Consider the following 27,968-nt stretch of genomic DNA (forward strand, 5'->3'; position numbering starts at 1 on the left):
CAGTCCTGTCCTTGTTTCTCTCTCCTAGGACGTCCAGAGCCTCCCATGGATCTCACCACCACCTTCAGCCTGGATTCCTCATGCTGCACCCATCCTAACCTGGTATCCTCATCACCTCCTCCAGGAAGACTTCCAGGGCTTGGCCCCTGTCCTGTGCCCACTGCTTTTCCATCAAGGCATACAGTCCCCACCGTGGGGCCAGACTGAGGCAGGAAATGCTTTCTTGTCCACCTTGGGAGCTCTCCTTATCCCCTATATTCCATCAAAGCCCCTGTGCAGAGCCACTTGGTAAGGGGTTTGTTCCCCACCATCCCTGGATTGTGAGCACCCAGGAGAAGTCACACCTGCACTGGCCGAGAACCCAGGCACATACTAGGTGCTGGATAAACAGACCGGACTGTGCTCATATCCCCAAATCTGGACCTCAGTGTGCCCTCCATCCCTAGAGGTAGCAGCCAGCACAGTGGCAAACTTTTTCCACTTCCTGCCAAATGATGAGCACCTACTGCGTGCCAGGCCCATGATAGGCAAGACCCAGTGGTGACCTGGACATAACCTTTCTCCCCCTCCAACTTTCTCCCACTCCACCTCACTTTCCATCCTGCTCCCCTGCCACCTCCCCCTTGTTCACTAACTCCCACCACAGGGTCTTCTTGCTGTTCCTTGAACACACACGGCAAGCTCCTACCTCAGGGCCTTTGCACAGGCTGTGCCCTCTGCCTGGACCACTCTTCTGCCAACATCTACATGGCTCCTCCCCCACTTCCATCAGGTCTGGGCTCAAATGCCACCCTCTCAGGTGGCCGTTTCAGGATGCCCATCTATTAATGTACCACCACCCCCTCCCTTCTCTGGTCCCTGGTTGGTTGGTTTGTTTGTTTGTTTGTTTGTTTGTTTTTTTCAACACAGCACTTACACTGTCAAATTTCATATGCAACTTTCTGATTTACCATCTTGCCCCTGGGCTATCTCTCCCTGCTGTGAATGACAGGGACTCATGTCTACCTTGTTCTAGGCCCTGGAGAGGCAGCAGTGGAGATAGATGGGCGCCCCATTCTCCTGAAGCACAGGGAGCCTGCCACAGATAATCCCATAGGACAGTGTTGGAGGGAGGGAGAGAGGCCTCTGGAGCTCCCAGGCCAGGCCTGAACTAGCAGCCACATCTTTGCGGCTGGCCAGATCTCTGGTGAGAGGAGGGGCAGCCACACATGAGCAAGGTCTCAGGGCAGGCATGGGGACAGCTTTGAGGAGCATAAACAAAGAGTCTTGGGCAAGTTGCTGGCCACCGACTCCCTCTGGATGCCTGCCCTGTTACTCTCAGGGTGGTTGACAACCTCCCAGAAACAAACCCTGCTGGGGCGCCTGGATGGCTCAGTGGTTGAGTGTCTGCCTTCGGCTCAGGTTATGATCCCGGGCTCCCCATAGGGAGCCTGCTTCTCCCTCCGCCTATGTCTCTGCCTCTCTGTATGTCACGAATAAATAACTAAAATCTTTTATTTTTTTATTTTTAAAAATTTTAAAAAGATTTTAGCTATTTATTCATGAGAGACACAGAGAGAGAGAGAGAGAGAGGCAGAGACACAGGCAGAGGGAGAAGCAGGCTCCACGCAGGGAGCCCGACATGGGACTCAATCCCGGGTCTCCAGGATCAGGCCCTGGGCTGAAGGCAGGTGCTAAACTGCTGAGCCACCTGGGCTGCCCAAATAAAATATTTAAAAAAAAAGAAAAAGAAATGAACCCCGTTAACCAGAGAGCTCTGCTCCTAGAAGCCCCTGTTTGCAGTGACCAGGGGATGTGACACCTGCGCCTGACAGGAGCCTGGCACATAGTAGGTGCTCAGTAAGCAGAGGCTGAACAACTATATTCAAGCCCCTAAACCTGGAGCCCCATGTCCTACCCCTCCCTGGTGACCAGTCCTTCACTAACGCCCCAGACAGCGAGCACCCACTTTGCACAGGCGAAGCTGATCAGCTGGGAGAAGCAGATCAGTGGGGGCAGGGGGCTGGGGCCGGGTCAGAGGCAGGGTGGGTGGCAGGGATACGATGGCAAAGGGGCAGGAGTCTTGTGGGGCAATAGGAATGTTCTGTATCTTGATGGTGGTGATTACTTGGTTGTGGACCTTGGTCAAAACCCACAATGTTTTGGTAATCAAATAACCAATCTAGGTAATAAAATAACCTAGAATGGGTTATTTTATTATATGTAAATGATACCTCAAAAACAACCCATGAGAACAGAGCACATTGGTGGTTGCTAGGGACTGAGGGGAAGGGGGAATGACTGCTCATGGGAATGGGGTTTCCTTTTAGGGTGATGGAAATGTTCTGGAACCAGACAGAAGTGGTGGTTATGTAACAGAATGTGCTCCATGTCACTAACATAAATTTTTAAAAAAGAGTTTATGTATTTATTCATGAGAAACATAGAGAAGGAGGCAGAGATACAAGCAGAGGGAGAAGCAGGCTCCCTGTGGGGAGCCCAATGCAGGACTCGATCCCAGGACCCTGGGATCACAACCTGAGCCAAAGGCAGATGCTCAACCACTGAGCCACCAGGCGTCCCACTAATGGAAATTTTATAAGTGCTTTATTTACTATAAGAAAACCAAACAAGATAATTCACAAAGACTATCTTGCAGCAAGGTTAAAAAGGGAGAGTCCTTGCCTTCCAGAGACAGATTCTAGAAAACTAACAGGTGAAAGGATGCACCAGTGGGACTCAGACAGTGGAGGAAGAGCATGTGAAGGTTATGGATGCTGGAGGATGGGCCTATGGGCTCATTACACTATTCCCTCCACTTCGGTAGGCACAAAATCTACCATAATAAAATCTTTTATTAATTTTTATTTTGGGGAAAGAGAGGAAGAGGAGAGGGATAGAAATAATCTTAAGCAGGCTCCACGCTCAGCACGGAGCCTGCAGTGAGGCTGGATCTCATGACCCCAAGATATGACCTGAGCTGAAAAGAGGAGTCAGATGCTTAACCAACTGAGCCACCCGACACCCTCCCCACCGAAATGTTTTAACCTTCCACAAAGGGCCTGTGAGGCCCCGCCTGCCCCAACTCCATCTGTCTACCCACTTCATCACTCTATTCCTCTAGCTTGGTCTCACCTCCTTCTCTGATTTTCAGCACAGCAAAAGTTCCTGCCCCAGGGCCTTTGCCCATGTGGTTCCCACTCCTGGAATATTCTGCCCCAGACCTCTCATCAAGGTTCCTTCACATCCTCTGCTTGTGTCTCTGCCTCTCTCTCTGCATCTCTCTGTGTCTCTCATGGATAAATAAAATAATAAAATAAAATATAAAAAAATAAAATAAATAAAATTTGGGCAGCCCGGGTGACTCAGCCGTTTAGTACTGCCTTCAGCCCAGGGCATGATCCTGGAGACCCGGGATCAAGTCCCACATCGGGCTCCCTGCATGGAGCCTGCTTCTCCCTCTGCCTGTATCTCTGCCTCTCTCTGTGTGTCTCTCATGAATAAATAAATAAATAAAATATTTTTTAAAAAATTAAATTAAAAAAAAGGCAGGTCCCATTTCCCCACCCCTCGGGAAGGGGCAGACTTATGGACTCACGCCTAAGGAAGAGAACACGGCAGTAGTGATGCTGTGTGACTTCTGAGACTGGGGCACAAAGATGACACCCCTTCCTCCAGGCCTGCAGATGTTCTCACACTCTCTGGGGACAGTAGCCCTGGGAACCCAGCACTGGATTGCAAGGAAGCCCAGGCCACATGGAGAGGCCACTTGTAGGTGTTCTAGTGACACGTGAGAGTGAACAAAACTTCAGGGGATTCTGGCCTCAGATTTTGAGTCTTCCGGCTGAGGCCCCAGACGTGGTAGAGCAGGTAAGATGGTGACATCTGAATTCCTGACCCACAGAAGCCACAGGAAATCACACTGAGCATTGTTTTAAGCCCCTGGGCTCTGGGGTAATTTGTTACACAGCCACGGAACTGATGGGTAACGGATACACTCCCAGCCTGTTTTATTCCTTCAGAGTGATCGTCACAATCTAAAACTACCATATCCCTTTATTGGTTTCCTGGATTTTTTGTCAATTTCTATGAGAGCAAGCATGCAGTCTGTCTGTCTGTTGTGTCCAGGGATACAGTACCGGCACTAACCACAGGGTCTGGAATGTAAGGACCATGCTGATGTCCACACTCAAATGCAGCCCTGCCTCCTCTGCCTGCACACAACTGTAGTTGTTGAAGAGCATCCCTGAAAATTCATGTCCATCCAAAACCTCAGACTGTGACCTCAATTGGAAGGAGGGTCTTTGGGGCACCCAGGTGGGTGTCCTTTGGCTCAGGACATGATCCCAGGGTCCTGGGATTGAGCCCCACATCAGGCTCTCTGCTCAGCAGGAAGTCTGCTTCTTCTCTGACTCTCCCCATCTCATGCTCTCTCTCTCACTCTCAAATAAATAAACAAAATCTTTTTTTAAAAAAAGGAAATAGTATCTTTATAGATATAACTAGAGTAAGTTTGAGATGAGGTCATCCTGATTCCCCCAGCAGGATCTAAATCTAACGACAGGTGTCTTCTTAAGAAGAGAGAACACAGGGCTGGGGGAATGGGGTAGCTGGGTGATGGGCATTAAGGAAGACATGTGATGTGATGAGCACTGGGTGTGATACGCAACTGATGAACTGTTGAACACTACATCTGAAACTAATGATGTACCATATGTTGGCTAATTGAATTTAAATTGGAAAAAAAAAGAAGAAGAGAGAAGACAGAAACACAGGGGAGGAGACTGGAGCCACAAGCCTTGCAACACTTGGAGGCCTCAGAAGCTGGAAGAGGCAAGAGAGGATTTCCCCCTACAGCCACTCAAGGGAGCATGCCCTGCCAACACCTCGATTGCAGGCTTCTGGTCACTAGAACTTTTGAGAAGACAAATTCCTGTGGTTTTAAGCCACCAAGTTGTTTTTTTTTTTTTTTTTACATTTTATTTATTTATTCATGGGAGACACAGAGAGAGGCAGAGACATAGGCAGGGGGAGAAACAGGCTCTCTGCCGGAAGCCTGATGCGAGACTCAATCCCAAGACCCCGGGATCATGACCTAAGCCAAAGGCAGATGCTCAACCACTGAGCCACCCCGGTGTCTCTAAGCCACCAAGTTTGTGGTCATTTGTTACGGCAGCCCCAGGACACTCATACAGTGGCCATGGGCAGGTGCGTCCCTCTCTGGGCCTCATGGTAAATGGGGACGATAAGATCCTACACCTCCTAGGTCGTGGTAGGGATAAAAGAGGTAGATGCAGATCTCTGAAGACGGGACCTAGCCTGTCCTATAGTCTCAGTAAACTCTGTTGCTATCCTTTCCCCACGGAAAGAAGCACCTGTCAGTAAGGAATCAGAAGTAAATTAGCACTTTATCTACCCAGAAACTTCATTCATATCCACACTGCAAGGAAGAGAGAGGAACAAGCAAGTTATAAGAGCAGGGGCCAGCCCAGGAAGCCCTCAGGGGTAAGGGTCAAGGAGGAGGCAGGACTGCTTCAAGTATCGGCCCAGGAGCTCTGAGCCCCAGCACAGCCCAGATGGGAAAGGTGGCCTGGAGTTCACGGCCTTTGTTCCAATCCTGCTCCACTGCCCACCAGTCTGGGGCCCGGGCAGACCCGGCTCTCTCTATATAGGCCTGTTTCCTTACTTGGAATGCCAGAAGCCTGAGCCTAATGACCTCCACGGTGTCCTCCAGCTCAGCACAGCGTAGGTCCTGCCATTGCCCTATTTACAAACAGAAGTAGGGCCCAGAGCAGCGACCCAAACAACGCAATTCTCAGCCTAATACCTGTCAAGTGTGTTAAGTGCCTGGCCAACAAGAGGGGTTGAAGAAGAGGGGTCCGTTGTTACTCTGTCCAGCAGGATCCTGCCTCCGGGCTTTGCACCTGCTCTTCCCTCAGTCTGCAACTCTCTCTCTCCCCACGTCTTTGCAAGGCTGGCTCCTCTCACCTGTCTAATTGTGCGGAGGGCTCTGCACTCACCCCCCTGGCTGAAGTAGCCACTAGCTCACCCCAACATGTTCGATCCTTCTCGTCATTTTTCCTGATATTTTCTTATTTCCTCATTGCCTTCTCGGTTATTCTTCTCCCTCACTAGGCCATGGGCTCCACAGGACAGGAAAAGTACCTGCCACCTTCACAGCCTGTCACATTGACCAGGGTATCCCCCAAGCCCAGACAGGGGTCTTCGGGGGGTGGGTAGAACAAATGACTTTCTCCGATGCAGACTAGCCCAAATCTGACCATCTCAGCAGCCCAGCCTGGCCCCCACTATCACACCACGGAACCAGTGCTGCAGTCAGCTCACTCTGGTCTCCTGGGTCTGCCCTGGGCCAGACCCCACTCCCTGCACAATGGGATGAATGGTGGTCTCCAAAATATACGTCTAACTCCTGGCCCCTAGAATTTGTAAAAGTAGCCATAATGCGGGGAAAGGGTTTTTGTAGATACAATTGAAGATCTTGAAGAGGTCATCTTGGAATAGGGTGGGCCCTCAATCCAATGACAAATGTCCTTAAAAGAAACAGAAAAGGAGGGGGCTCCCTGGGTGGCTCAGCGATTTAGCACCTGCCTTTGGCCGGGGCGTGATTCTGGAGTCCCGGGATCGAATCCCACATTGGGCTCCCTGCATGGAGCCTGCTTCTCCCTCTGCCTGTGTCTCTGCCTCACTCTCTCTGTGTCTTTCATGGGTAGCTAAATAAAACCTTTAAAAAAAAAAAGAAAGAAAGAAACAGAAAAGGAACCACAGACACAGAAAAAAAAGCCATGTGAAAACGGAGGCAGAAAAAAAAAAAAAAAGAAAAGAAAACGGAGGCAGAGATTTGGAGTGGACATAACCTCAAATCGAGGAGCAGTGCACCAGCAGCCACCAGAAGCCAGGAGAGAGGCACGGGAGATTCTCCCTCAGAGCCTCCAGAAAGATCCAACCCTGCCTACACCTTGATTTCAGACTTTTGGCCTCTCTGGCTATAGTGGAATAAATTTCTGTTGTCTTAAGTCACCCAGTTCATGCCACTTTGCTCCAATAGCCAGGGGAAACAAATACAGGCACACCTCAGAAATAGTATGGGTTTGGTTCCAGACCACTACAATATGGCAAATATCACCACAAAGCAAATCAAATGAAGCTGTTTCCTCGGGTATAGAGAAGTTACGTTGATGCTATAATTCATTAAGTAAGTGATAGCATTACATCTAGAAAAACAATGTATCTTACTCCAAAAAATACTTTATTTAGCTCCTTTCTTTAGCTAAAAAAATGCTGACCATCATCTGAGGCTGCGGTGAGTTATAATCACTGATCACAGATCACCATAACCAATATGATGATAATGAAAAAGTTTGAAATATTACAAGAATTACCAAAATGTGACATCGAGACATAACGTGAACAAGTGCTATGAGAAAAATGACGCCAAGAGATGAGCACAACACTGAGTTGCATCCTGCATCTCCCCTGAGAGGATCAGCCTGGCAAACCCACAGCAGGTGCTCAGCCATTCCCATGTGGGGTTTGTTACTAAGATTTGCTCCGATGGGAATCCCCAGTAACACCTATTTCATGCCAGGAGGACCCCCAACAGCTTCTTCAAGGAAGCCCCTCGGCAACACCCTAAAGATCTTCCTCCAAGAATACCTGCATCCCCTCCTGAGAAATCACAGTCTCTAGAGATCCCCAAGCAATCGGAGTACATAGCACCCACACACACAAATCCTGAACCCCCCAAATCTTACACAGATCCCAAACTCTCAAAGAGCGTGCTGGCCACAGAGAAACCAGTAAATGGCCCTGAGGAGACAAACACCCTTCAGAAACCCTAAAAGTCCCTTACAGATCCCCCAAGAAGCCCCCTCATCCCTCGCCCTCCGAGAAAGCTCTAAAAAATCCAAAGTATCTTGACAGCCCCCAAAGACCACTGAGTCACCACTATGGACCCGTTAGGGACCTACCAGAATCCTTGAAGAGCCCCTAGGGGCCTCTCACCGGCACCAAGTCCCCATAGAGACCCCCCAAATACCCACAGCCTCCCGATCGCCCCAGCTCTCTGGGACCCCCTAAAACTGACAATAATAATTTAAAAAGAAGTATTGGGGGGCAGCCCGGGTGGCTCAGCGGTTTAGCGCCACCTTCAGCCCAGGGTATGATCCTGGAGACCCAGGATTGAATCCCAAGTCAGGCTCCCTGCATGGGGCCTGCTTCTGCCTGTGTCTGTGCCTCTGTGTGTGTGTGTATGTGTCATGAATAAATAAATAAAATATTTAAAATAATAATAATAATATAAATAAAAAACAAATAAACAAACAAATAAATAAATAAATAATGTCTTGGGCACCTGGGTGACTCAGTTGGTTGAGCATCCAACTCTTGACTTTGGCTCAGGTTATGATCTCAGGTCATGGGATCAGGCCTCACATCAGGCTCCACATTCAGCGGGGAGTCTCCTTGAGAGTCTCCCTGCCCCTACCGCCTGTTGCATATATTCACACACTCTCTCTCTCAAATAAATCTTTTTTAAAAAATGAAGTCTATAAAAAATTAAAAATAAAATCTATTAATTTAAACAAGTAACAATCACATTAAGGAATTTCAGGGACACCTGGGTGGCTCAGTGGTTGAGCATCAGCCTTTGGCTCAGGGCATGGTTCCAGGATCCAGGATTGAGTCCCGCATGGGTCTTCCTGTGAGGAGCCTGCTTCTCCCTCTGCCTATGTCTCTGCTTCTCTCTCTGTGTGTCTCTCATGAATAAATAAATAAATATTTTTAAAAAGAAATTTCAGGGGATCCCTGGGTGGCGCAGCAGTTTGGCGCCTGCCTTTGGCCCAGGGCGCGATCCTGGAGACCCGGGATCGAATCCCACATCAGGCTCCCGGTGCATGGAGCCTGCTTCTCCCTCTGCCTATGTCTCTGCCTCTCTCTCTCTCTCTCTGTGACTATCATAAATAAATAAAAAAATTAAAAAAAAAAAAGAAATTTCAAATGTGAGGGCATAAGTCAAGCATGAATAGAAAAGTTAGAAGGTATATTTGAAGAAATATCATAGAAAGTAGGATAAAAATGTTGAGATGGAAAAGAAAAAAGAAAATTAGAGAACCAGTCCAGAAAATCCAACACTACATTTATTCAACAAATAGTTATTAAGCCAAGCACTGTTCTAGGTATTGAATAACGGGAGTTCTAAGAAGAACAAAGGACATAAAGGTAAGTAAATCATCAATACATTCAAGAAAATTTCATTGACCTGAAACCAACCAACAAACCATACAATGGATGGAAGTAGCCCACCATCTTGAAAAGATCCAACAAGCTTCCAGAAAGAAAAATACAGATCAGGAATTAGGAGAGTTTCAGACTTCTCAACAATAATCATGTGAGAAGAAATGTCTTCAGTTTTGAAGGAAAATAATTTCCAACCTAGACGTCTATACCCACACCATCAGTCAAGTGTGAGGGTGGAAATAAAAACGTTTTCATACATGAATGGTCTCAAAAAACTAATTTCTCATCACAATTTCTCCAAAAGCCAATAAGGGTGTGCTGCAACAAATCAAAAGAGTAAACCAAAGAAGAAAACCACCAGGGATCCATGAAACAGGGTGTCTAACCCAAGACAGAAGTAATGCCAATCCTCAGGAAGGTGGCTATGATCAGGCCTGGAGTTATGGTTATGCACCAGGTGCAGAGGGCAACTAGCCTACCCTGGACAATTTGAAGGCTAAAAGAGAGACTTCTCCAAAAAGGTGAAACTGAAATCCAATCTAATGCTATAGAATTCATGAGAGAAGAAAGAGACAACTGTTGTTTGAGCTTAAAGTAAAGATAAAGACCAAGAAAACTAATAAATATAAAGGCAATCAATAATCCCAAAGAAAATACATAAAGGTTGTTAATGAAATTAAAAAATGGTCATAGTATACTAGATGGCTGAACTGAGAACACTGTTAGCATCAAAACTATTTAAATACTGACATGTGACCTGACCAAATTATGATAATTGATAAGTCAATCCTTATTATTCACAGATTTCTTCATTACCAATTTGCCTGCTCACTAAAATTTATTTGTAACCCCCAAATCAACATTCACCTTACTTTCACAACCATTGGAGGACACACATAGAGTGGCAAAAAACATTGCATTATCAATGTGCGCATTCCCAGGTTAGGTCAAATTAAGGCAACACTCTGTCCTCTTATTTCAGCTCATATTGTAAACAAGCATCCTCTTGATAATCTATTTAGTGCCACACTTTTTGCATTATTGTCCTTTCTGCTGGTGATTTTGCTGTTTAAAATGGCCCCTGGGTATAAAGCTATCGAGTGTTCCCAAATACAAGAATGCTGAAATGTGCCTTACTTAGGAAGTTTTGTTCAGGCATGAGTTATAATGCTGTTGGCCATGAGTTCACTGGTAATGAGTCAAGAATCCATGTATTTTTTCAAAAGAATATAGGCGTGCTTGGCTGGTTCAGTCAGTAGAGAATGTAACTCTAAATCTCAGGATCATGAGGTCAAGCCCCACACCAAGCACAGAACTTATCTTAAAAAAAAAAAGCAGAATATATATAAAATAAAGTATCTTGGGATCCCTGGGTGGCTCAGCGGTTTGGGGCCTGCCTTTGGCCTGGGGCGTGATCCTGGAGTCCTGGGATCGAGTCCCGCGTTGGGCTCCCTGCATGGAACCTGCTTCTCCCTCTGCTTGTGTCTCTGCCTCTCTCTCTCTCTCTCTCTCTCCTCTCTCTCTCTCTCTGTGTGTGTCTCTCATGAATAGATGAATGAAATCTTTAAGAACAAAAGTGTACTGCAAATATTGAATTAACAAATACTGAGCCATCGTTCCCAGAGAAAATACAGGGTTAGGTTGTTGCAAACCTCTGGTTACAACATTTTTATCAAGCAAGCAATACATAATCTTGTTTTATGTTTGTTCTACTTAAAGACACTTTATTTTATTTTATTTTTTTAAAGTAAACCATATTTATTTATTTATTTTTATTTTTATTTATGATAGTCACACACACAGAGAGAGAGAGAACTTTTGTTCTTTTATAGAACAAAATTATTGCAAATAATGACAATCAACTATAATAATACTGGGACAATGAAGGTATGGGAATACGTGTCTGTTGGAAGGAGGGCGTACAGGCAATGTAGAGGGATAGGAAGAGAGTTAGGGCAAGGAGGGTAGAAGGATGCCACATCCTCTTCTTCCATGGAAGGAGATGACAAATCAAGTCCCCAACTGAAAAAATTCAGGTATTGTCCCATAAACCGTTTAGAGATAGGGAGTTAAAGTCCAAAAGATTCAGACAAGAGGTAACAGTCATTCCAGGTAGACAAGGAAAAATGTGGGTGTGGGTGAAAGAAGCATGTAGCTGCCACTAGAGGTAGGAGACTTGAGTCTTTCATCTCAAAGCTTGTATGACTTTAGTAAAAGTAATATATAAAAATGGACAGAAAGTACCAGGTGAGAAATATGATGGAGAATGTGCAGCCATCTGTAGGCATGGAGAATAGGAAAGTCTGTGCATATTCCTGTAACTATATCTTGGGAAAGACATCGAAGAGGCCTCTGAGGAAGGAAACTGCAGGGCTGGGAGCAGCAAAGAAGATGACATTCACTGTAAACCTCTCTGTAACATTTGAATTTTGTACCATGTGGTATATGCTGATTATTCCACAAAAGAAGTAAAAACAAAATATTAAAAGATAGCTGTCTACACATCCACCTCCATGGACAGATTCTGATATCGGATCCATTCAGTAGTAAATAGAGTAGCTACGATGACCAGCTATGGCATTTCCTGAGCTACTATGTGCCAGGTACTGAGCTAACATGGCCACCCTCCAAAGTAGGGCCCTAAGATTCCCATGTGACAGGTGACAGAAAGAGGTTGGTGCTCAGAGGGGTGAATTAATATGCCCAAGGTCACACAGCAAGTCAGGGCAGAACAGCCCAGAACCAGGCCCCCAGCAGGGTCCCTCTGCTCCTCCTCAGGCTTGCCACAAAGCATTAATAGTCACCATGTACCATGTGGTGAGCCAAGTGCCCATGTTGTACACAGGAGATATTCAATTCATGCTTCTTGAAAAGGAAGGACTACATAAGGACTATTTTCACAGATGAAGGAACTGGGACTCAGAGGGTAATGCTCCTTGGGCCAGCAAGTGGCAGAGCTGGGGTCCACAGCTAGACACACTGGCTCCGGCCCTCCAGCTCCCAACCGTCCAGCCACCAGCTGATGGCAATCAGCACCAACTCATCCAAGTACCTACTGTGGACATAGCTCTCTTCTAAGAGCTTCCCATGAGTAAACTTGACAGAGCACCCCAAGAACCCCGTGAGCTGGTGTTATTTTTATAGCAGTGGGGAAAGGACCATCAGCAAGGCTGGGAACAACAGGAAGCAGCCCCCTTACAAAGAGGCCCCCCCCATCCAAAGAAGACACAGCAAAAACAGGAACTGAGATTGTAGCTTATCATGATCAGGTTACAAGAGCATTCATGACGCGGCCCAGCTCACACGGCCTGTCCCATCCTGCCCTCGCCCCCATTTTCTCTGGAGTACACCCACGTGGGCAGGCAGTGGACTCCAGTGCTCAGCTCCAGCCACATGCCTGGGCTGCCCCACCTGGCAGCAGCCCAAGACACCCCCACCCTGGGACAAAGAAGCCACTGTCTGCCTCTGGGCCCTTCCTGAGACCTTTTCTCATCCTTCTATTCCTTCTGCCCCCTCATGTTTTCACGCTGAGCTTCAGAGCACCATGGCAGAAAGAAACCAACAAGGATAAATAAATGTGATCAAATTTCATGCCACAAATACAGGAGACGGAATGAGGTGGGGAACTGTAGGCGAGTGCTTAAATATTTTCTGAACCATGGGCTTAAATGCAGCCCCCACCACCACCCCCAGCACAGCACAGCGGCTCAGAACATAGAATGCAGTGCCCTCATCCGTCCTTGGCTGTGCAATCCTTGGTAAATGACCTCATCTCTGTGCTTTGGTTCATCAGCCTGTAAAATAACACTGGTAGGCATTCCTTCTTCACAGGACTGTAGAACGCTACAAAGCCTGGTCCACGGAGAGGGCTCTATAAGCTGCATTAGTTAGCTATTGCTGTGTAACAAATTCCCTCCAAAATTACCAGCTAGATACATTTATTATCTCACAGTTTCTGAGGGTTAGGAAAGCAGGAGTGGCTTAGCTATGTGGTTCTGGCTGGGGGTGTCTTGTGCAGCTGCAATCAATGTGTTGACCGGGGCTGTGGTCATTTCAAGGTTTCACTGGGAGAGAATCCACTCCCAAGTTCACGGGTCTTTTTTTATTACTAATCTTAGATACAATCTCCCATTCCTTTTGCTGTATTCTATTCATTGGAAGTGAGTCACTACATCCAGCGCACATTCAAAGCAGAGGGGATCATATGAGTGTGAAGACCAGGAAGTTGGGCCATCTTCGAGGCTGCCTCTTATAGAAAAGTGTGTTAAGCCCTCTGTCAGGAAGTTGGAGTAGTCCTAGCTCCCGCCCCATCCACAGGGGAGACAGCCAGGAACAGGCACTCCAGCTCAATAAGGCAGAGCTGGGGCCTGGGCAAACCCAAGGAAGCTAGGGAAGGCCTGCCAGCCAACAAACATATCCCGTGTTCCTGCCATGTGCCACCCTTCGTGGAGGCCAGGGCTATGAAGACCAACACAGCCTCCACTGTGCCCCCAAAGGGCCCACAGCCTAATAGAGGGAAAGAGACTTAAATAATTACAAATGACAAATGCTGCTAGTGGTTACAAGTCAAGCTTTGGAGCCACACCCCCTGGGTTCAAATCTTGTCCCTACTACTTACCTGCTTTGTGACCCTGGGCAAGTGACCAAACTATGCTACACCTTAGTTTGCTCATCTGTAAGATGGGGACAAGAGAGTACCCACATCACAGGGTTGTTGGGAGGGCTTAAAGAAGTCATGTTTAGCCTGCTGCCTGGCATAGAGGGAGCACTCTGTAAATGTTGGCCATTCTGCCAAAAAGCAACAAGGTGAGAGGACATACAGGGACGCGGTGTCAGGAGAGGGCTCTCTGGGGTGACATTCAAGCCATGGCATGATGAAAATGAAGAGCAAAGAAAGAGTAATCCAAGCAGAGGGAGCAGCATACTTGCTGCCCAAAGTCCCTAGGGCTGGGCATGCTCCCTAGGGCTGAGCATGTTTAGGAACAGCAAAAAGGCCAGTGTAGGTGGAAGAGTGGCAAAAGAAAGGAGAAGAGATTGGGGACGTGGTCGGGAACCTCATGTGGTCTAAATTCTAAGGGCAACAAGGAAGCATGGGAGGGTGCTGAGTAGGAAAATTCAGCAAAGGGTCCCCTGAGAGAGGCAACATCATAAGGCATCAGCAGACAAAAGGAGGTCCAGTATGTTCCAGACAGAAGGAACATCCTGAGTCTGACAAGGCAAGTTGATATGAGGGTCAGGTGAACCTACGGAGGTGGGGAGTGGCAAGTGGGCAGATCCCAGCATAGGTCACAGCCCCTAGTGTCCAGCTGGAGGTTGAGTCTTCCTCCTGCAGAGGACGGGGGTTGTGAAGGGTGTGTGAACAGACTGCATGGTCAAATCTGCATATCAGAAAGACCAAGGGCAGAGGCAGGGGTCAAGGCATGGAGAGAAAAGGATGAGCTCTAGAAGGTTCAGAACCAGTCAACTGGCAGTGGAACTTTCCCCAGCTCCACACCATCCCTGCTGCTCACAGAGCCTGTTTCTTTACCTTTACAATAGGTGAGTTCCTGCATCCTGCATCTCCCCTGAGAGGATCAGCCTGGCAAACCCACAGCAGGTGCTCAGCCATTCCCATGTGGGGTTTGTTACTAAGATTTGCTCCGATGGGAATCCCCAGTAACACCTATTTCATGCCAGGAGGACCCCCAACAGCTTCTTCAAGGAAGCCCCTCGGCAACACCCTAAAGATCTTCCTCCAAGAATACCTGCATCCCCTCCTGAGAAATCACAGTCTCTAGAGATCCCCAAGCAATCGGAGTACATAGCACCCACACACACAAATCCTGAACCCCCCAAATCTTGCACAGATCCCAAACTCTCAAAGAGTGCGCTGGCCACAGAGAAACCAGTAAATGGTCCTGAGGAGATAAACACCCTTCAGAAACCCTAAAAGTCCCTTACAGATCCCCCAAGAAGCCCCCTCATCCCTCGCCCTCCGAGAAAGCTCTAAAAAATCCAAAGTATCTTGACAGCCCCCAAAGACCACTGAGTCACCACTATGGACCCGTTAGGGACCTACCAGAATCCTTGAAGAGCCCCTAGGGGCCTCTCACCGGCACCAAGTCCCCATAGAGACCCCCAAATACCCACGGCTTCCCGATCGCCGCAGTTCTCTGTTGGGAACCCCCCTACCAGCTGCCCAAAGATCCCCAAGTTACCTTCCAGCTCCCTAAGGTCTCCCAAACAGCCTCTAGAATCTCGAAACCTATTCATCTCCCTCCAGAGACCCTCAAGCTGTCCCCTGCGGTTCCCCTCAGAGACCCCCAACCTGTCACTCTTTCGGGCCCCGGCCCCGCTCCCAGCCCCAATCTCACCTAAGCCTCGCCCCCGGTCTCCAAAACCGGTCTCCCCAAGCCCTCAGGACCCCCCATTTCCTGACCACCCCCAAGTCGCGGACCCAGCCGGGGGCCCAGGCGCCGACTGCACTCACAAGAGGTCCCGCCTTGCTGTCTTGCAGACGATGCGCAGGAAACGCCAGCCGCCACCGCCCACGTACACGCCGAGTGCCGCCGCCGCGCTCCAGCTCCACGGAAGCCCCAGCAGCCACAGCAGGACGAGCGAGACCACCGAGGCCGAGCCTGCACCGGGAGCCCGCATCCTGGGGAGGCGGAGAGCGCTGAGGCCGCGGGCCGCTGGGGCCCCGCCCCCACGGTCAGCTGGCTCCGCCCCCAGAGCGAGCTCCGCCTCCAGGCTCAGGCCCCGCCCCCGCGCCTGGAATTGGCCGGGTCCAGGACAGACCCCGCCCCCGGATCAGGGCTCCGCCCCGTCCTATGTTGGGCACAGGCCTTGTTCTTAGCCCGGCTCAGGCTTCTTTACCAAGTATTAGTCCAGGCCATGCCCTCAGACGCAGCTCTTCGACCCCGTCAGTCCCGGTCAAGCCCTACCCCGTGTCTTGACCTAGCGGCAGGACTCTGAACCCAAGTTGGCCCTACTCATGGGCTCCACACAGACACAGGTCCTTCCCAGCCACTTGACCAGCCCTTGCCTTGACCTAGCCTCCGTCCTCGGTTACAGGATCCACCCCCGTCCCCAAGCCTCTCCGCAGGTCCCGCTTTCCTCCAAGTCCCGCTTCTACCCTCACTCTGCCACTCACTGGGCCCCGCCCCCAGGTTGCCTTTGGTCCCGCCCACAGCCGCAAGCCCCGCCCACTCCAACGAGGCCCCTCCCCCTAGCCCCGGGCCTGGCCCGCCCCCAATCCCAGGCCCAGGTTCCACCCCTGGCCACTGGCACCGCCCTCAGGCTTGGGCCCAATCGTCACCCTCCGGGCCTCACTCGGGCGCACCTCGAGCCCCAGGCCCCTCCCCATCGGCCAGCCCAGACCCGCCCCAAGGCCCTCCTCCGACCTGTCTAGCTCAAAGCGCCTCAGCCGCTCAGCCGAGGTCCCCCTTTCCGGAGGCCACGACCATAGAGAGGGGCCCCGGGCCAGAGAGACGACGGCCAACGAGACCCAGGGGCTAGAACGGCCCGGGGAGCGCGGCCGCGGTCTTCCGGACGCCCAAGCCGCTCCCCCCGCCCGCCCCCGCGCGCCGTTCCGAAAGCACGTGCGCCCGCGGCCGGGGGCGTGGCTCCAGCCTGAGCCCCAGATAGCTGAAGGATTCCTAGCCCGCGGGACCAGAAAGTCCCGGTTCACACCCAGGGCCTGTCTGTCCTGGATTCCTGCCCCGTTTGTTCTAAATCCAGGCACCAGTGCCTCTTGGGTCTTAAATAGGCACGCAGGAACCCGGGGAGCCCTGAACTCACAGCTAGGGGCCCCAGAAGGTGCTAAATCCAACCCCCATCTGTTTTATTAATGATAACATTTCAAGGACCCAACCAATCCCAAATCCATACCGCAAAATCTTGTCGGTTAATCTTGTCCTGGGGTAACCTCCCAGGAGCCCAGGGAGGGCAAAATCCACACATACCAGGTCCCCACCCTCCCACACCCTCGGTCCCAAATGCCCGCCCGAGACCCAGAAGCCCTTCTAATCAGGCACGGGCCAGCCCGGCCTGGCTGCCCACCACCTGGTCCCTGACTGACCTGGAGCGAGCGGCTCACAGACCCTCAGTCTTGGGCTGCTTGCTCCCGGGTTCCCAGAAGCTCAGGCAGGGACGGTGAGGCCAAGACGCAGGATTCCAAACCTAGCCTGAGACGTGGGCCCTCCAGAACCGCTCTTCCTGCAGACGCCTGCGCCCTGCTCTGCCGTGCTGTGCCCATGCAGGCCACTGCCTTGGATCCCTCCCTCCAAGCTCCCCCTCCTTTGCCCCCCTGCCCACCCCACCCCAACTTGTTTTCTGCCTTGCTTTGGCCGACCTTCTCTGCGCTCTCCTTGGGAGGTGGCCAGGGCCTGCTTCCAGCACCATTTAGAGGACAGGGCTGGGCAGGCTCCCACCCCTCCCACATGCTACCATTGGTCCTTGCAGTTAACCAAGAGTGGGTGGACTGGGGGGCAAGGAGGCAGATCAGGAGGACAGGCCCAGAGCCAGCCACTGGTCGGCTACTTTCTTGGCAGTGGCTCAGCAGAGTCAGCAAGGACCAGTAACTCCAGCTGCACTCTTATCCTGCCAGGTAGCACTGTTGTGCTCACCCCATTTTACAGGTAAAGGAACTGAGGACTGGAGCTGTCACACTAGCTGGAGTTGAGATTCACTCATTCACAAATGTGGGCTGGAGGCTTGCTGTCCCACCTTCCAGTCCACCCCCCCTTTTCTTCTTCCCTAAGCTTCTTCTCCCCCTCCTCCCTCTGCCCTGACTCCTCCCTTCTTCCCCACTTCCTGCCCTCCCCGTCTGTCTCCTCCACTCTCCCATGTCTTTGCTCCTTCTCAGCCTACTTCCTTCTCCTCTTCTGCTCTCACTTCCTCCCCACCCCTCCTCCTGCCCTCTCCCCTGCCCTCTTGCTTTCCCTCCTTCTCTCCTTCATCCCCTTGCTCTTTCTTCTTCTGCTTCCTTCCTTCTCCTCCTCCCCTCCCCCTTTCTTTCCTCTCTTCTCCATCTTAACAAGTTTACTGGCACCTCACTTCTGGTGCCTCCCGATCCCCCTTGGGCTGGTGGGATCACTCCAGGGGAACACTCACTAAATAGTGCCCGTGGCAGGGACACCTTGGATGGCTCAGTGGTTGAGCATCTGCCTTCGGCTCAGGTCGCGATCCTGGGATCCTGGGATCGAGTCCCGTATCAGGCTCCTGGCGTGGATCCTGCTTGTCCCTTTGCCTGTGTCTCTGCCTCTCTCTGTGTCTCTCATGAATAAATAAATGAAATCTTTAAAAAAAAATAGTAGTGCCTGTGACAATAAATCTTTTCCAGCTCTATCCACAGCTCCTGGAGGTCCTCAATCTGAATTCCCAAATTCAAAGGCTCTGGAAATCCAACTTTTTTTCTTCAGGTGGTACCAGAACGCCAGGTATAGGTGTAGACAGGGTGAGGGATTCCTGAAAAAAGAAAGACAAGATATTGCTTTCTTAATGTAAGAGAAGTCATCTTAGGTTCCCAACTACTTTGTGATCTATACTTGATGGGCATTAAATACCCAAGAATATTTCTTGCAGAACTTCCTAAGATTTGTTAAAATTGCAGAAAAAGTAGACTTCAGTAGTTAATGGTTTTAAAGAAACAAAAGAGGGCATGTGAGTGGCTCAGTGGGATAAGTGTTTGCCTTCAGCTCGGGTCCTGATCTCAGGGTCCTGGGATCAAGTCCTGCGTCGGGCTCCCTGCTCAGCAGCAAGTCGGCTTCGCCCTCTGCCCCACTGGTGCACATGCATGCTCTTGCTCTCTCTCTCTCTCTCAAATAAATAAATAAAAATCTTTAAAAAATAAAATAAAGAAGCAAAAGAATGTGAAAACTAACAGCCACTACCAGGCCAGGGGAGAGCCTAACCATATCAGAGACAAGGAATTGGTGGTAAAGCTCCCAGTGCTGTTTCAGAAGTAAAGGTCGACAGCACACACAGTCTTGAGTCTTTGCAGGATTTAAACCCCTTTGAGCACTCAAACACTAATGACTTTTGCTCCAGTTCTTTACTGATCTCTCCTTTGCCAAGTCCCTTCGGGGGAAGTTTTGTGCATGTACCCCTAGTGTAAAACTTCTCCAATTTTGTTGTATGGGGGAGGGAGGGGACACTATTTTGGAAAATATCCTCAGTGGTCTCTCTACTTGTTGCAAGTAAAACCCTTCCTTTCCCCCCCTCTTTGGCTTGATGGTCTTCTGGCTGGATACTCACCAATAGGAGAACCCAGGTTTGGGTGACAGAGGAACCACCTTCCCCTGCGCTGACCCAGTCTGCTTTCAGGGGTTAATTATCTCTTTGTATCCTTGTTTATCCCTTATTTATGCCTTTGCTTAAGGGCTGTCCCTAGACTCCCAGGGGCATCACACGGTGTATAGCATCTTTCACCCTCAGTTACTTTCTTAAGAAACAAAAAACTCCCAATTCTGAAATACAACTTTCCCCTGGTTTTCCAGATGAAGTACTGTCTTATGCCCATTTCACAGAAATGAAAACGGAGGCCTAGACATGAGGGAGAGAGAGCAGACTGAGGTTCTACCTTCCAGCTGGTGGCTTCAGGCTGGCTGCCTCCCACATCTGTGCTTTGGTTGCCCTCTGGGTGATACTGCCCGCCTCCTGGAGCACTGTGCATCAAATATTTCTTGATCACCACTGCACCACAGTTGACAAGGAGCTTTGCATCTGCAGAATGAATGGGCCAGGCACATACTAGGTGTAGAGGCACAGCCAGACGTGCATCTCCCCTGACCCAGGGTGACCACAGGGGCCTGCAGGCCACAGCAAAGCGAGTTCTTAGGACTTCCCAAAAGGAGAAAAATGAAGCATACTTTAAAAGTAAAATACTAAAAAATAAAAAAATTAAATAAATAAATAAATAAATAAATAAATAAATAAATAAAAGTAAAATACTGGGAATGCTTCAGTGGCTCAATGGTTGAGTGTCTGCCTTTGGCTCAGGGCATGATGCCAGGGTCCTGGGCTCGAGTCCTGAGTCAGGCTTCCGGCATGGAGCCTGCTTCTCCCTCTTCCTATGTCTCTGCCTCTCTTTCTATGTCTCTCATTAACAAATAAATAAATAAAATCTTAAAAAAAAATACTGAAAGATCACAGCTTGGGGGTTTCAGTATATATAGAACATGAGCACCAAGTGGGAGTGAACAATTTCTCTCTGCCAAGTTCATGTGCCCACCACAAGTAGGAGATGAGTTTCTTGTGGCTGCTATAACAGTACCATAAACCAGGTGGCTTAAAACAACAGAAATTTATTCTCTCACAGTTCTGGAGGCCAGAAGTCCAAAATCAAAGTGTCAGCAGCTACATTCCCTCTGGAAATTCTAGGGGAAGATCCACATGCTCCTTGGCTGTGGCCACATCACCCCAACCTATACCTCCATGTCCATCCACATGGTCTTCTCCCTGTATGTGTCTCTTCTGTCTCTTATAAGGTCACTTGTCATTGTATGTAAGGCTTACCTAGGTAATCTAGGATGATCTCATCTTGAGATTCTTAATTACATCTGCAAAGACCCTTTTTCCAAATAAGGTCAGAGTCACATATTCTGGGTTTAGGGCTTGGACATATCTCTCTGGGGGCTACCACTCAACCCACTACAACAGAATAAGGGATTAAAGCAGTAGTGTTTTTTTTTTTTTAAGATTTATTCATGTATTCATGAGAGACACAGAGAGAGAGAACGAGGCAGAGACAGGCAGAGGGAGAAGTAGGGTCCTTGCAGGAGCCTGACACAGGACCCAATCCCGGGATCACAACCTGAACAGAAGGAAGCTTCCCAACCGCTGAACCACCCAGGCGTCCCTAAAGCAGTTTTCAACTGTCCCCTGGGGATACCGGGCAATGGGCAACGTCTGGAGGCATTTTTATTTGTCACAACTGGAAGAGGGGTGCTACTGGCATCTAGTGGATCAAGGCCCCGGATTGCTGCTAAACATCCTACACCACAGGATAGCCCCCACCACAAGCAATGAGCTAGCCTTATATGTCAAAGGTGCTGCAATTTGGAAATGCTGAGATAAACAAAAGCCCCAGTCAAGTTGGACTTGGCTCCAAAGCCCCACACATGTCATTCGCTGGGCTGTGAAAATCAGTTTTCTTGAGGATCTATGCTTCACCTGTAAAATGGAATAAAAATGCATAAACCTAATAAGGCTGTTCTGAGAACAGGAGCCTGGCACCTCATAAAGATTAGAGAAGAGTTCTCAATTATTGAGATCATTTTGTTCTTCGTGCATCTTGCTATTCACAAGACGACAGGACTTCCTGGGGTTCTGGTAGAGTGAGGAAAATCTGACCGGGAAATTGTTCCTAAACAGAATGTAATGAGGACACATTAGGAATGAGCACATTCACAAAGCCTTGACAACATGAATCAAATCTTGAGAATAGGGCAGCCCCGATGGCTCAGCAGTTTAGCACTGCCTTCAGCCCGGGGTATGATCCTGGAGACCTGGGATCGAGTTCCACATCGGGCTCCCTGCATGGTGCCTGTTTCTCCCTCTGCCTGTGTCTCTGCCTCTCTGTGTGTGTGTGTGTGTGTCTTGAATAAATAAATAAAATCTTTTAAAAAAAATCTTGAGAATAAGGATTTTGCAATTTTCCTCTATTTGCTTTTTATTTATTTATTTATTTATTTATTTATTTATTTATTTATTGAGAGAGAGAGAGAGCATGCATGCACGACCAGGAGGGGCAGAAAGAGAGAGAGAACCCCAAGAGGAAGAGAGAGGGAGAATCCTCAACGTGGGACTCAATCTCACAAGACTGAGATCATAACCTGAACCGAAATCAAGAGCTGGAGGCCTAACTGACTGAGCCACCTGGGCACTCTGTCCCTTTTTATTGTTTAAAGCCATGCTAACCCATACTAAGCCATACCAAGTTTCTTTCACATTCTCTCATGTTTCCTAGGCCTTGAAAAATCCTCTAGACCTGGTGTACTAGCTAGCTATTGCTGTGTAATAAATCATCCCAAACTGGAGTGGCTTCATACCATAGGGATCGACTATTTCTTGAGACCCCCTCAGTTGCCTGGGCAGTCCCTCTGCTGGACTCAGTTGGCTCAGCCAATCTGCTACAATCCGCCAGCGGCTAGACTAAAAGATCACATATGTACCAATTGGTGCTGGCTATCCACAGAGCGTCTAGTTCGTCTCTGAAAATTAATAAAGGGAAACCTCACTGAAATGCAGTTGGAGGCCAGAAGGGGGAGCTCTCATGACAGTCCCATCTCCCTTCAATTACAGGAAAAAAATGTCACAGACCCTAAACAGAAGAACCAACAGGAAGGCCCCAAGAGGAAACCCTGGACATTACATCTCCTATAAGAAACTGACTACCCGGGAAGCCTGGGTGGCTCAGTGGTTGAGCATCTGCCTTCTGCCCAGGGCATGATCCTGGAGTCCCGGGATCAGGTCCCACATGGGGCTCCCTGCATGGAGCCTGCTTCTCCCTCTGCCTGTCTCTGCCTCTCTCAAATAAATAAATAGAAAGAAAGAAAGAAAGAAAGAAAGAAAGAAAGAAAGAAAGAAAGAAAGAAAGAAACTGACTGCCCAAGCAACTCGGCCAATGAGAAACCATCATCAGCCTGAACTCCTGCTTCTCTCCAATGGACTTCCCTTCAAAACAACCCTTCCCAACTTCCTCTTTCTCCATAAAATCCCGTCCTTTGTTTATTGGATATTCCTATGGTTTTTGCCATAGTTTGCTTGTCCCAAATTGCAATTCTCTGCTATTCCTGAACAAGCCCATTTTTGTTGGTAAAATAATTGACTGTTTTAAGGTGAACACCTCTGCGTGGCCTCTTATCCAATAGGCTAAAACAGGAGACTGCAAGCCACAACTCACAGGCCGAATCTGGCTATCCACAAGCTGAGAATAGTTTTTATATATTTTATTTTTATTTTATTTATTTATTTATTTATTTATTTACTTACTTTTATATATTTTATATAGTTTTTATATTCCAATAGTTTTGGAATAGTCAAGGAAAATTGAAAGACTAATATTTCTTTTTTTTTTTGTTTTTTTGAAAGACTAATATTTCATGACAAGTAACAACTCTATGAAATTCAAACTTCAGCATCTGTAAATAGAGTTTTATTGGAACCCAGACACATAAATTCATTTGCATATTGTCTAGAGGCGCTTTTGCAAAACAGTAGCAGAATTCGAAATTGCAAGAGACTCTATGGCCCACAAAGCCAAAAGTATTAACTACCTAGTCCTTTTTTTTTTTTTTTATGATAGTCACACAGAGAGAGAAAGGCAGAGACACAGGCAGAGGGAGAAGCAAGCTCCATGCACCGGGAGCCCAACGTGGGACTCGATCCCGGGACTCCAGGATCGCGCCCTGGGCCTAAGGCAGGCGCCAAACTGCTGCACCACCCAGGGATCCCACTACCTAGCCCTTTATAGAAAAGCTTTGTCAACCCCTGAGTTGATCAGCTTCCTTACATGGGGCATCTGGAGGCAGCCTTCCAAGAGAATGAAAATAGGAAGCAAGGATAAGACTCATCTTCCAAACCTCTCACCACATTTTGTTGGTCAAAACAAGTCATGAAGCCAACCCAGATCCAAGGAGAGGGGAACTAGTTTCCATCTCTTGATGGGAGGGGGCCATGATTTTCAACCTTACACACCAAGAGATTTTTTTTTCTTTAGATTTTATTTATTTATCTGAGAGAGAGAAAATGAGCAGGAGAAGGGCAGAAGGTGAGGGAGAAGCAGGCTCTACATGGAGCAGGGAGCCTGATGCGGGACTTGATCCCAGGACCCTGGGGTCCTGACCTGAGCTGGAGGCAGACACTTAACTGACTGAGCCACCCAGGCACCCCCACCAAGGGATCTTAAGGTGAGCTGTCCCAACTTAATTCAAGAGGGTGAGGGAGAAAAAACCCACGTATTTCTTTTCATTAACTTCTATTGACCTTAAAAATAAAGTAAGTTTACTAGCAAAAATGGGATCATTTGGAAATAATAGAGAATTGTGATTCGGGAGAAGCAAAGTATATAAAAAGTCAGAGGCTATTTCAACAAATAAGATAAACATTATTTTATGGAAAAGAAGGGAGGAAGCTGGGAGGGGTTGTTTTGAAGGAAAGTCCATTGGAGAAAAGCAGGAGTTCAGGGTGATGACAGTTAATTGGCTGAGTTGCAGGGGTTGTTGACTTATTGTAGGAGATTCAATCTTCATCTTTTCCTGTTGGGAACTGTAATTGATCATTCTTTCCTGTAGATTCTTCTATTTTTCAAAGATCTGAAATTGACCTGCCTTCCTGTCATTGACATGGAGAGCTTTGGTGAGAGCTCCCCCTCCTGGCCTCCTCCCTCCATATGAACAGGTTTCCCATCATTAATTTTTAGGCTTCTAACTGGAATGTGGCATATCTTTTCATGTCCTGTCATAGCAGGTATCAGCCAGCCCTGTCTCCTGTGGAAATCAAAGATAATTCCATATCACATCCTGGCCATTGCAGGTAGACACCTCAAAACATCATTTATCACAATAGAAATCACGATAATTTGCAGAGCCCTGGTGAATCGGATTACTTAATGTGCTCAATTCGTGGAGAAGCACATATATTTGGTGTTTCAACTTAAAATATTTTCACACCCATATATCAGGATGACTGTTTTCCTTTACAGTCCTATGCATTTTCTTTTTTTTTTCTTTTCTTTTTCAAGATTTTATTTATTTATTAATGAGAGAGGCAGAGAGAGAGGCAGAGACACAGGCAGAGGGAGAAGCAGGCTCCCTGTAGGGAGCCTGATGGGGGACTCGATCCCAGGATCCCGGGATCATGACCAAATGCTCAACCACTGAGCCACCCAGGTGTCCCCCTGTGCATTTTCTTAATGGATTTCTAGCTGTCTCCAGAGAAGGACCCACAGGTGGCCTGCCCCTGCCCTCGGAGGCAACAGAGAATCAGGTCGAGGTTTAGGCAGATTAGTGAGGTGCTAAGTTGGCCTCCTAAAGATACCTAATCCTGGACCAGCAGCCAGCCAGCAGGCTCAGGACCACGCAAAATCCGTCTGCCGTGTCCCCAGCTCCTAGCCAGGGCTTCCATGGCCTCCTTGTTCTCTGGCCGCGTCCTGATTCGCAACAACAGTGACCAGGACGAGCTGGACACGGAGGCCGAGCTCAGCCGCAGGCTGGAGAACCGGCTGGTGCTGCTGTTCTTTGGCGCCGGGTCGTGCCCGCAGTGCCAAGCCTTCGCGCCTATCCTCAGGGATTTCTTTGTGAGGCTCACAGATGAGTTCTATGTGCTGCGGGCAGCCCAACTGGCTCTGGTGTACGTGTCCCAGGACCCCACAGAGGAACAGCAGGATCTGTTTCTCAGGGACATGCCGAAGAAGTGGCTCTTCCTGCCCTTTGAGGATGACCTGAGGAGGTGAGGTGGGAGAAGAGGTCAGGGAGGGCTTCCTGGAGGAGGAGCTATTTCTGCAGAAAGTGAAGTATGTGTTTATTGTTGCCTCTGTTCCACCTGGAATTGATGAGCACATTCTGTGTGCCAGTATGCACGGAGTCGGAGTGGGAAGGGGGCCACGGGGGGGGGGGGGGCGGCTGTGCCCATTTCTATTTAGCTCCCAAGGAGAGCTGAGGAGACAGACATGACACAAAGACTCAAATAAATACATAATAACAAACTGTAGTTATGTTCCAAAAGACAAAGGGAGGATGCCATATGGGAATATAATGGGGAGACCTTGCTGAGGTTTGGGGTCAGGGGATGCTTCCCTGAGAAAGTGGCTTTAAAGAGAGACCCCAAGTCCAGGGAGGATAGGAAAGAGTAAGGAGAGGGAGGGGTTTCCAGGCAGAGGGCACAGCCCAGATAAAGGCTGGGAGGCCATCAGAGAAACAACAGCCAGTTCAGGGAACTGTAAGTAATAACAGATGTGAGAGGTCTGCAGCCATCATGTGGAGCAGTGCCACAAACTCCATGCTAACTGGGGTGGATGTGATCCTCAGAGTCGCTGGGAGCCAGGGAGGGCCTTGGAGCTGAGAGCGGTGGGTGGATTCATGCTTTGCACTCAGCTGCCCAATAAACAATGCTACAGTTCGTGGCTATCTTAGAACCTTCCCCTTTCTGCAATAAGGCTTCCCTTCTTTTTATTTATTTTTTAAAGTAATCTCTACACCCAACGTGGGACTCAAACCCACAACCCTGAGATACACACGCTCCTCCGACTGAGCCAGCCAGGCAAACCCAGCTTTCCTTCTTTATAAACTCCAACTTTTCACTATGAAAAATTTCAAAGACACCAAAATTTGGAAGAAGCATATAATGAAACCCACAGCAATCGTTAACATTTTGCCATATTTGCTTTATCTCCACACACGTGGAGTCTGCACTGAGCCATAGACTTTCTGACACTTCGCTGATTTCATTAATTTTGCTCCACAAGTTGGAAGTTTCTAGAGACTTTCATTCTCCACCCAACATTATCATCGTTTGGGCATTATTGGCTCACTCCTACTGCCTTCTCTGAGGCTGAGGGGGAATCTTTCCTGTAAACTGGCAACATTTCCCTTCCCAGGGCAGAAATGGCAGCTGTGAGGGCATCATAGCCAAACTCAGACCTGCTGACCTCATTTGTGGCAGGGTCCTCTCAACAAAGCATTCACTGGGGCTAGGTGTCTGGACAGTGAGCGAATCCCCACCCCCTCCACTGCCCTCCCCCACCATACAGGATGCCCAGTTAACGTTTTTTAAGATTTATTTTATTCCTGAGAGAGAGAGAGAGAGAAACAGGCAGAGGGAAAAGCAGGCTCCCTGCAAGAAGAATGGGGGACTCAATCCCGGATCCCAGGATCACGCCCTGAGCCAAAGGCAGACGCTCAACCACGGAGCCACCCAGGTGTCCCAGGATGCCCAGTTCAAAACAAATTTCCAATGAACAATGAATAATTTTTCAGTATACGTTTTTAGTATAAGTATGTCCCATATAGTGCATGTTGTGAGAAGAATAGAATAGAATAGAATAGAATAGAATAGAATAGAATAGAATAGAATAGAAGTGAGGTAGCCGCATGTCTAAGATATTGGAGACAGTGCAGAGGCCACCGCGTCCTGGCCTGGCCTGGTCCCTGGGCGCCCCCAGCGTACACGGGGCACGCAGAAGGCGCTCAGTAAGTACTGGGAGGAGGGATGTGCGGCTCCCCAGCTCGGGATCAGGGACGGGCTTCCCCGGACTGACCCGCCCGCCCCGCAGGGACCTCGGGCGCCGGTTCTCGGTGGAGCGCCTGCCGGCCGTCGTGGTGCTCAAGCCCGGCGGGGACGTGCTCAGCCGCGACGCCACCGACGAGATCCGGCGCCTGGGCCCCGCCTGCTTCGCCAACTGGCAGGAGGCGGCCGAGGTGCTGGACCGCAACTTCCTGCAGCCCGAGGACCTGGACGACCCCGCGCCGCGGAGCCTCACCGAGCCGCTGCGCCGCTGCAAGTACCGCGTGGACCGGGAGGCCCGGGGCAAACGCGGCCCGGGGGGCGGGAGCCAGCCCGAGGGGGGGCGCGGGGCGGAGGGCGGCGCCGGGGACCTGTTCTGACCCCCGCGGCGAGGACGCGCGTGGGGATGCCGTGCCGAAGCCTCTGTGCTGAAGAGCGCCGCCCAGACGCTAAGGGGACACAGCAGTGGACACTTGAGGCAGACATCCCGGCGTCCCTGAACACCCCCCACCCCACCCCACCCCGGGCGG

General features: G+C 49.2%; 2 protein-coding genes across 6 annotated transcripts in view; one reads left to right on the top strand and one right to left on the bottom strand.

The window, feature by feature from the left end:
• SLC27A1 (solute carrier family 27 member 1) overlaps positions 1 to 17,586 on the bottom strand; it is a 31,963-nt gene extending 14,377 nt beyond the window's left edge. Inside the window, exons 1-2 of one of the 5 annotated variants that reach the window (XM_038566907.1) lie at positions 17,567 to 17,586; positions 15,704 to 15,871 (exon numbers count right to left, since the gene is read on the bottom strand). In XM_038566907.1, the coding sequence (XP_038422835.1) occupies positions 15,704 to 15,870 (167 nt within the window). In that variant the 5' untranslated portion in view covers position 15,871; positions 17,567 to 17,586. Of the gene's footprint in view, positions 1 to 15,703; positions 15,872 to 16,089; positions 16,339 to 16,616; positions 16,764 to 17,293; positions 17,522 to 17,566 lie in introns of those variants that run through there. The other 4 variants (XM_038566903.1, XM_038566905.1, XM_038566906.1 and 1 more) reach the window with 4 other exon arrangements.
• A 7,753-nt stretch (positions 17,587 to 25,339) lies between these two features.
• NXNL1 (nucleoredoxin like 1) lies at positions 25,340 to 27,818 on the top strand. The gene is made up of 2 exons (XM_038565360.1): positions 25,340 to 25,665; positions 27,488 to 27,818. The coding sequence occupies exons 1-2, from the start codon at positions 25,340 to 25,342 to the stop codon at positions 27,816 to 27,818; spliced, it is 657 nt and encodes a 218-aa protein (XP_038421288.1).
• Positions 27,819 to 27,968: the final 150 nt, after the last annotated feature.

The sequence above is a fragment of the Canis lupus genome, chromosome 20 (genome assembly GCF_011100685.1).
Source record: "Canis lupus familiaris isolate Mischka breed German Shepherd chromosome 20, alternate assembly UU_Cfam_GSD_1.0, whole genome shotgun sequence".
NCBI classification, from domain to species: domain Eukaryota; kingdom Metazoa; phylum Chordata; class Mammalia; order Carnivora; family Canidae; genus Canis; species Canis lupus.

Excerpts from the sequence above, each read along its gene's own strand:
- NXNL1 (XM_038565360.1), top strand. The coding sequence starts at position 25,340 with ATGGCCTCCTTGTTCTCTGGCCGCGTCCTGATTCGCAACAACAGTGAC. Across the intron at positions 25,666-27,487 it reads TTTGAGGATGACCTGAGGAG|GGACCTCGGGCGCCGGTTCT; the intron begins GTGAGGTGGGAG and ends CCCGCCCCGCAG.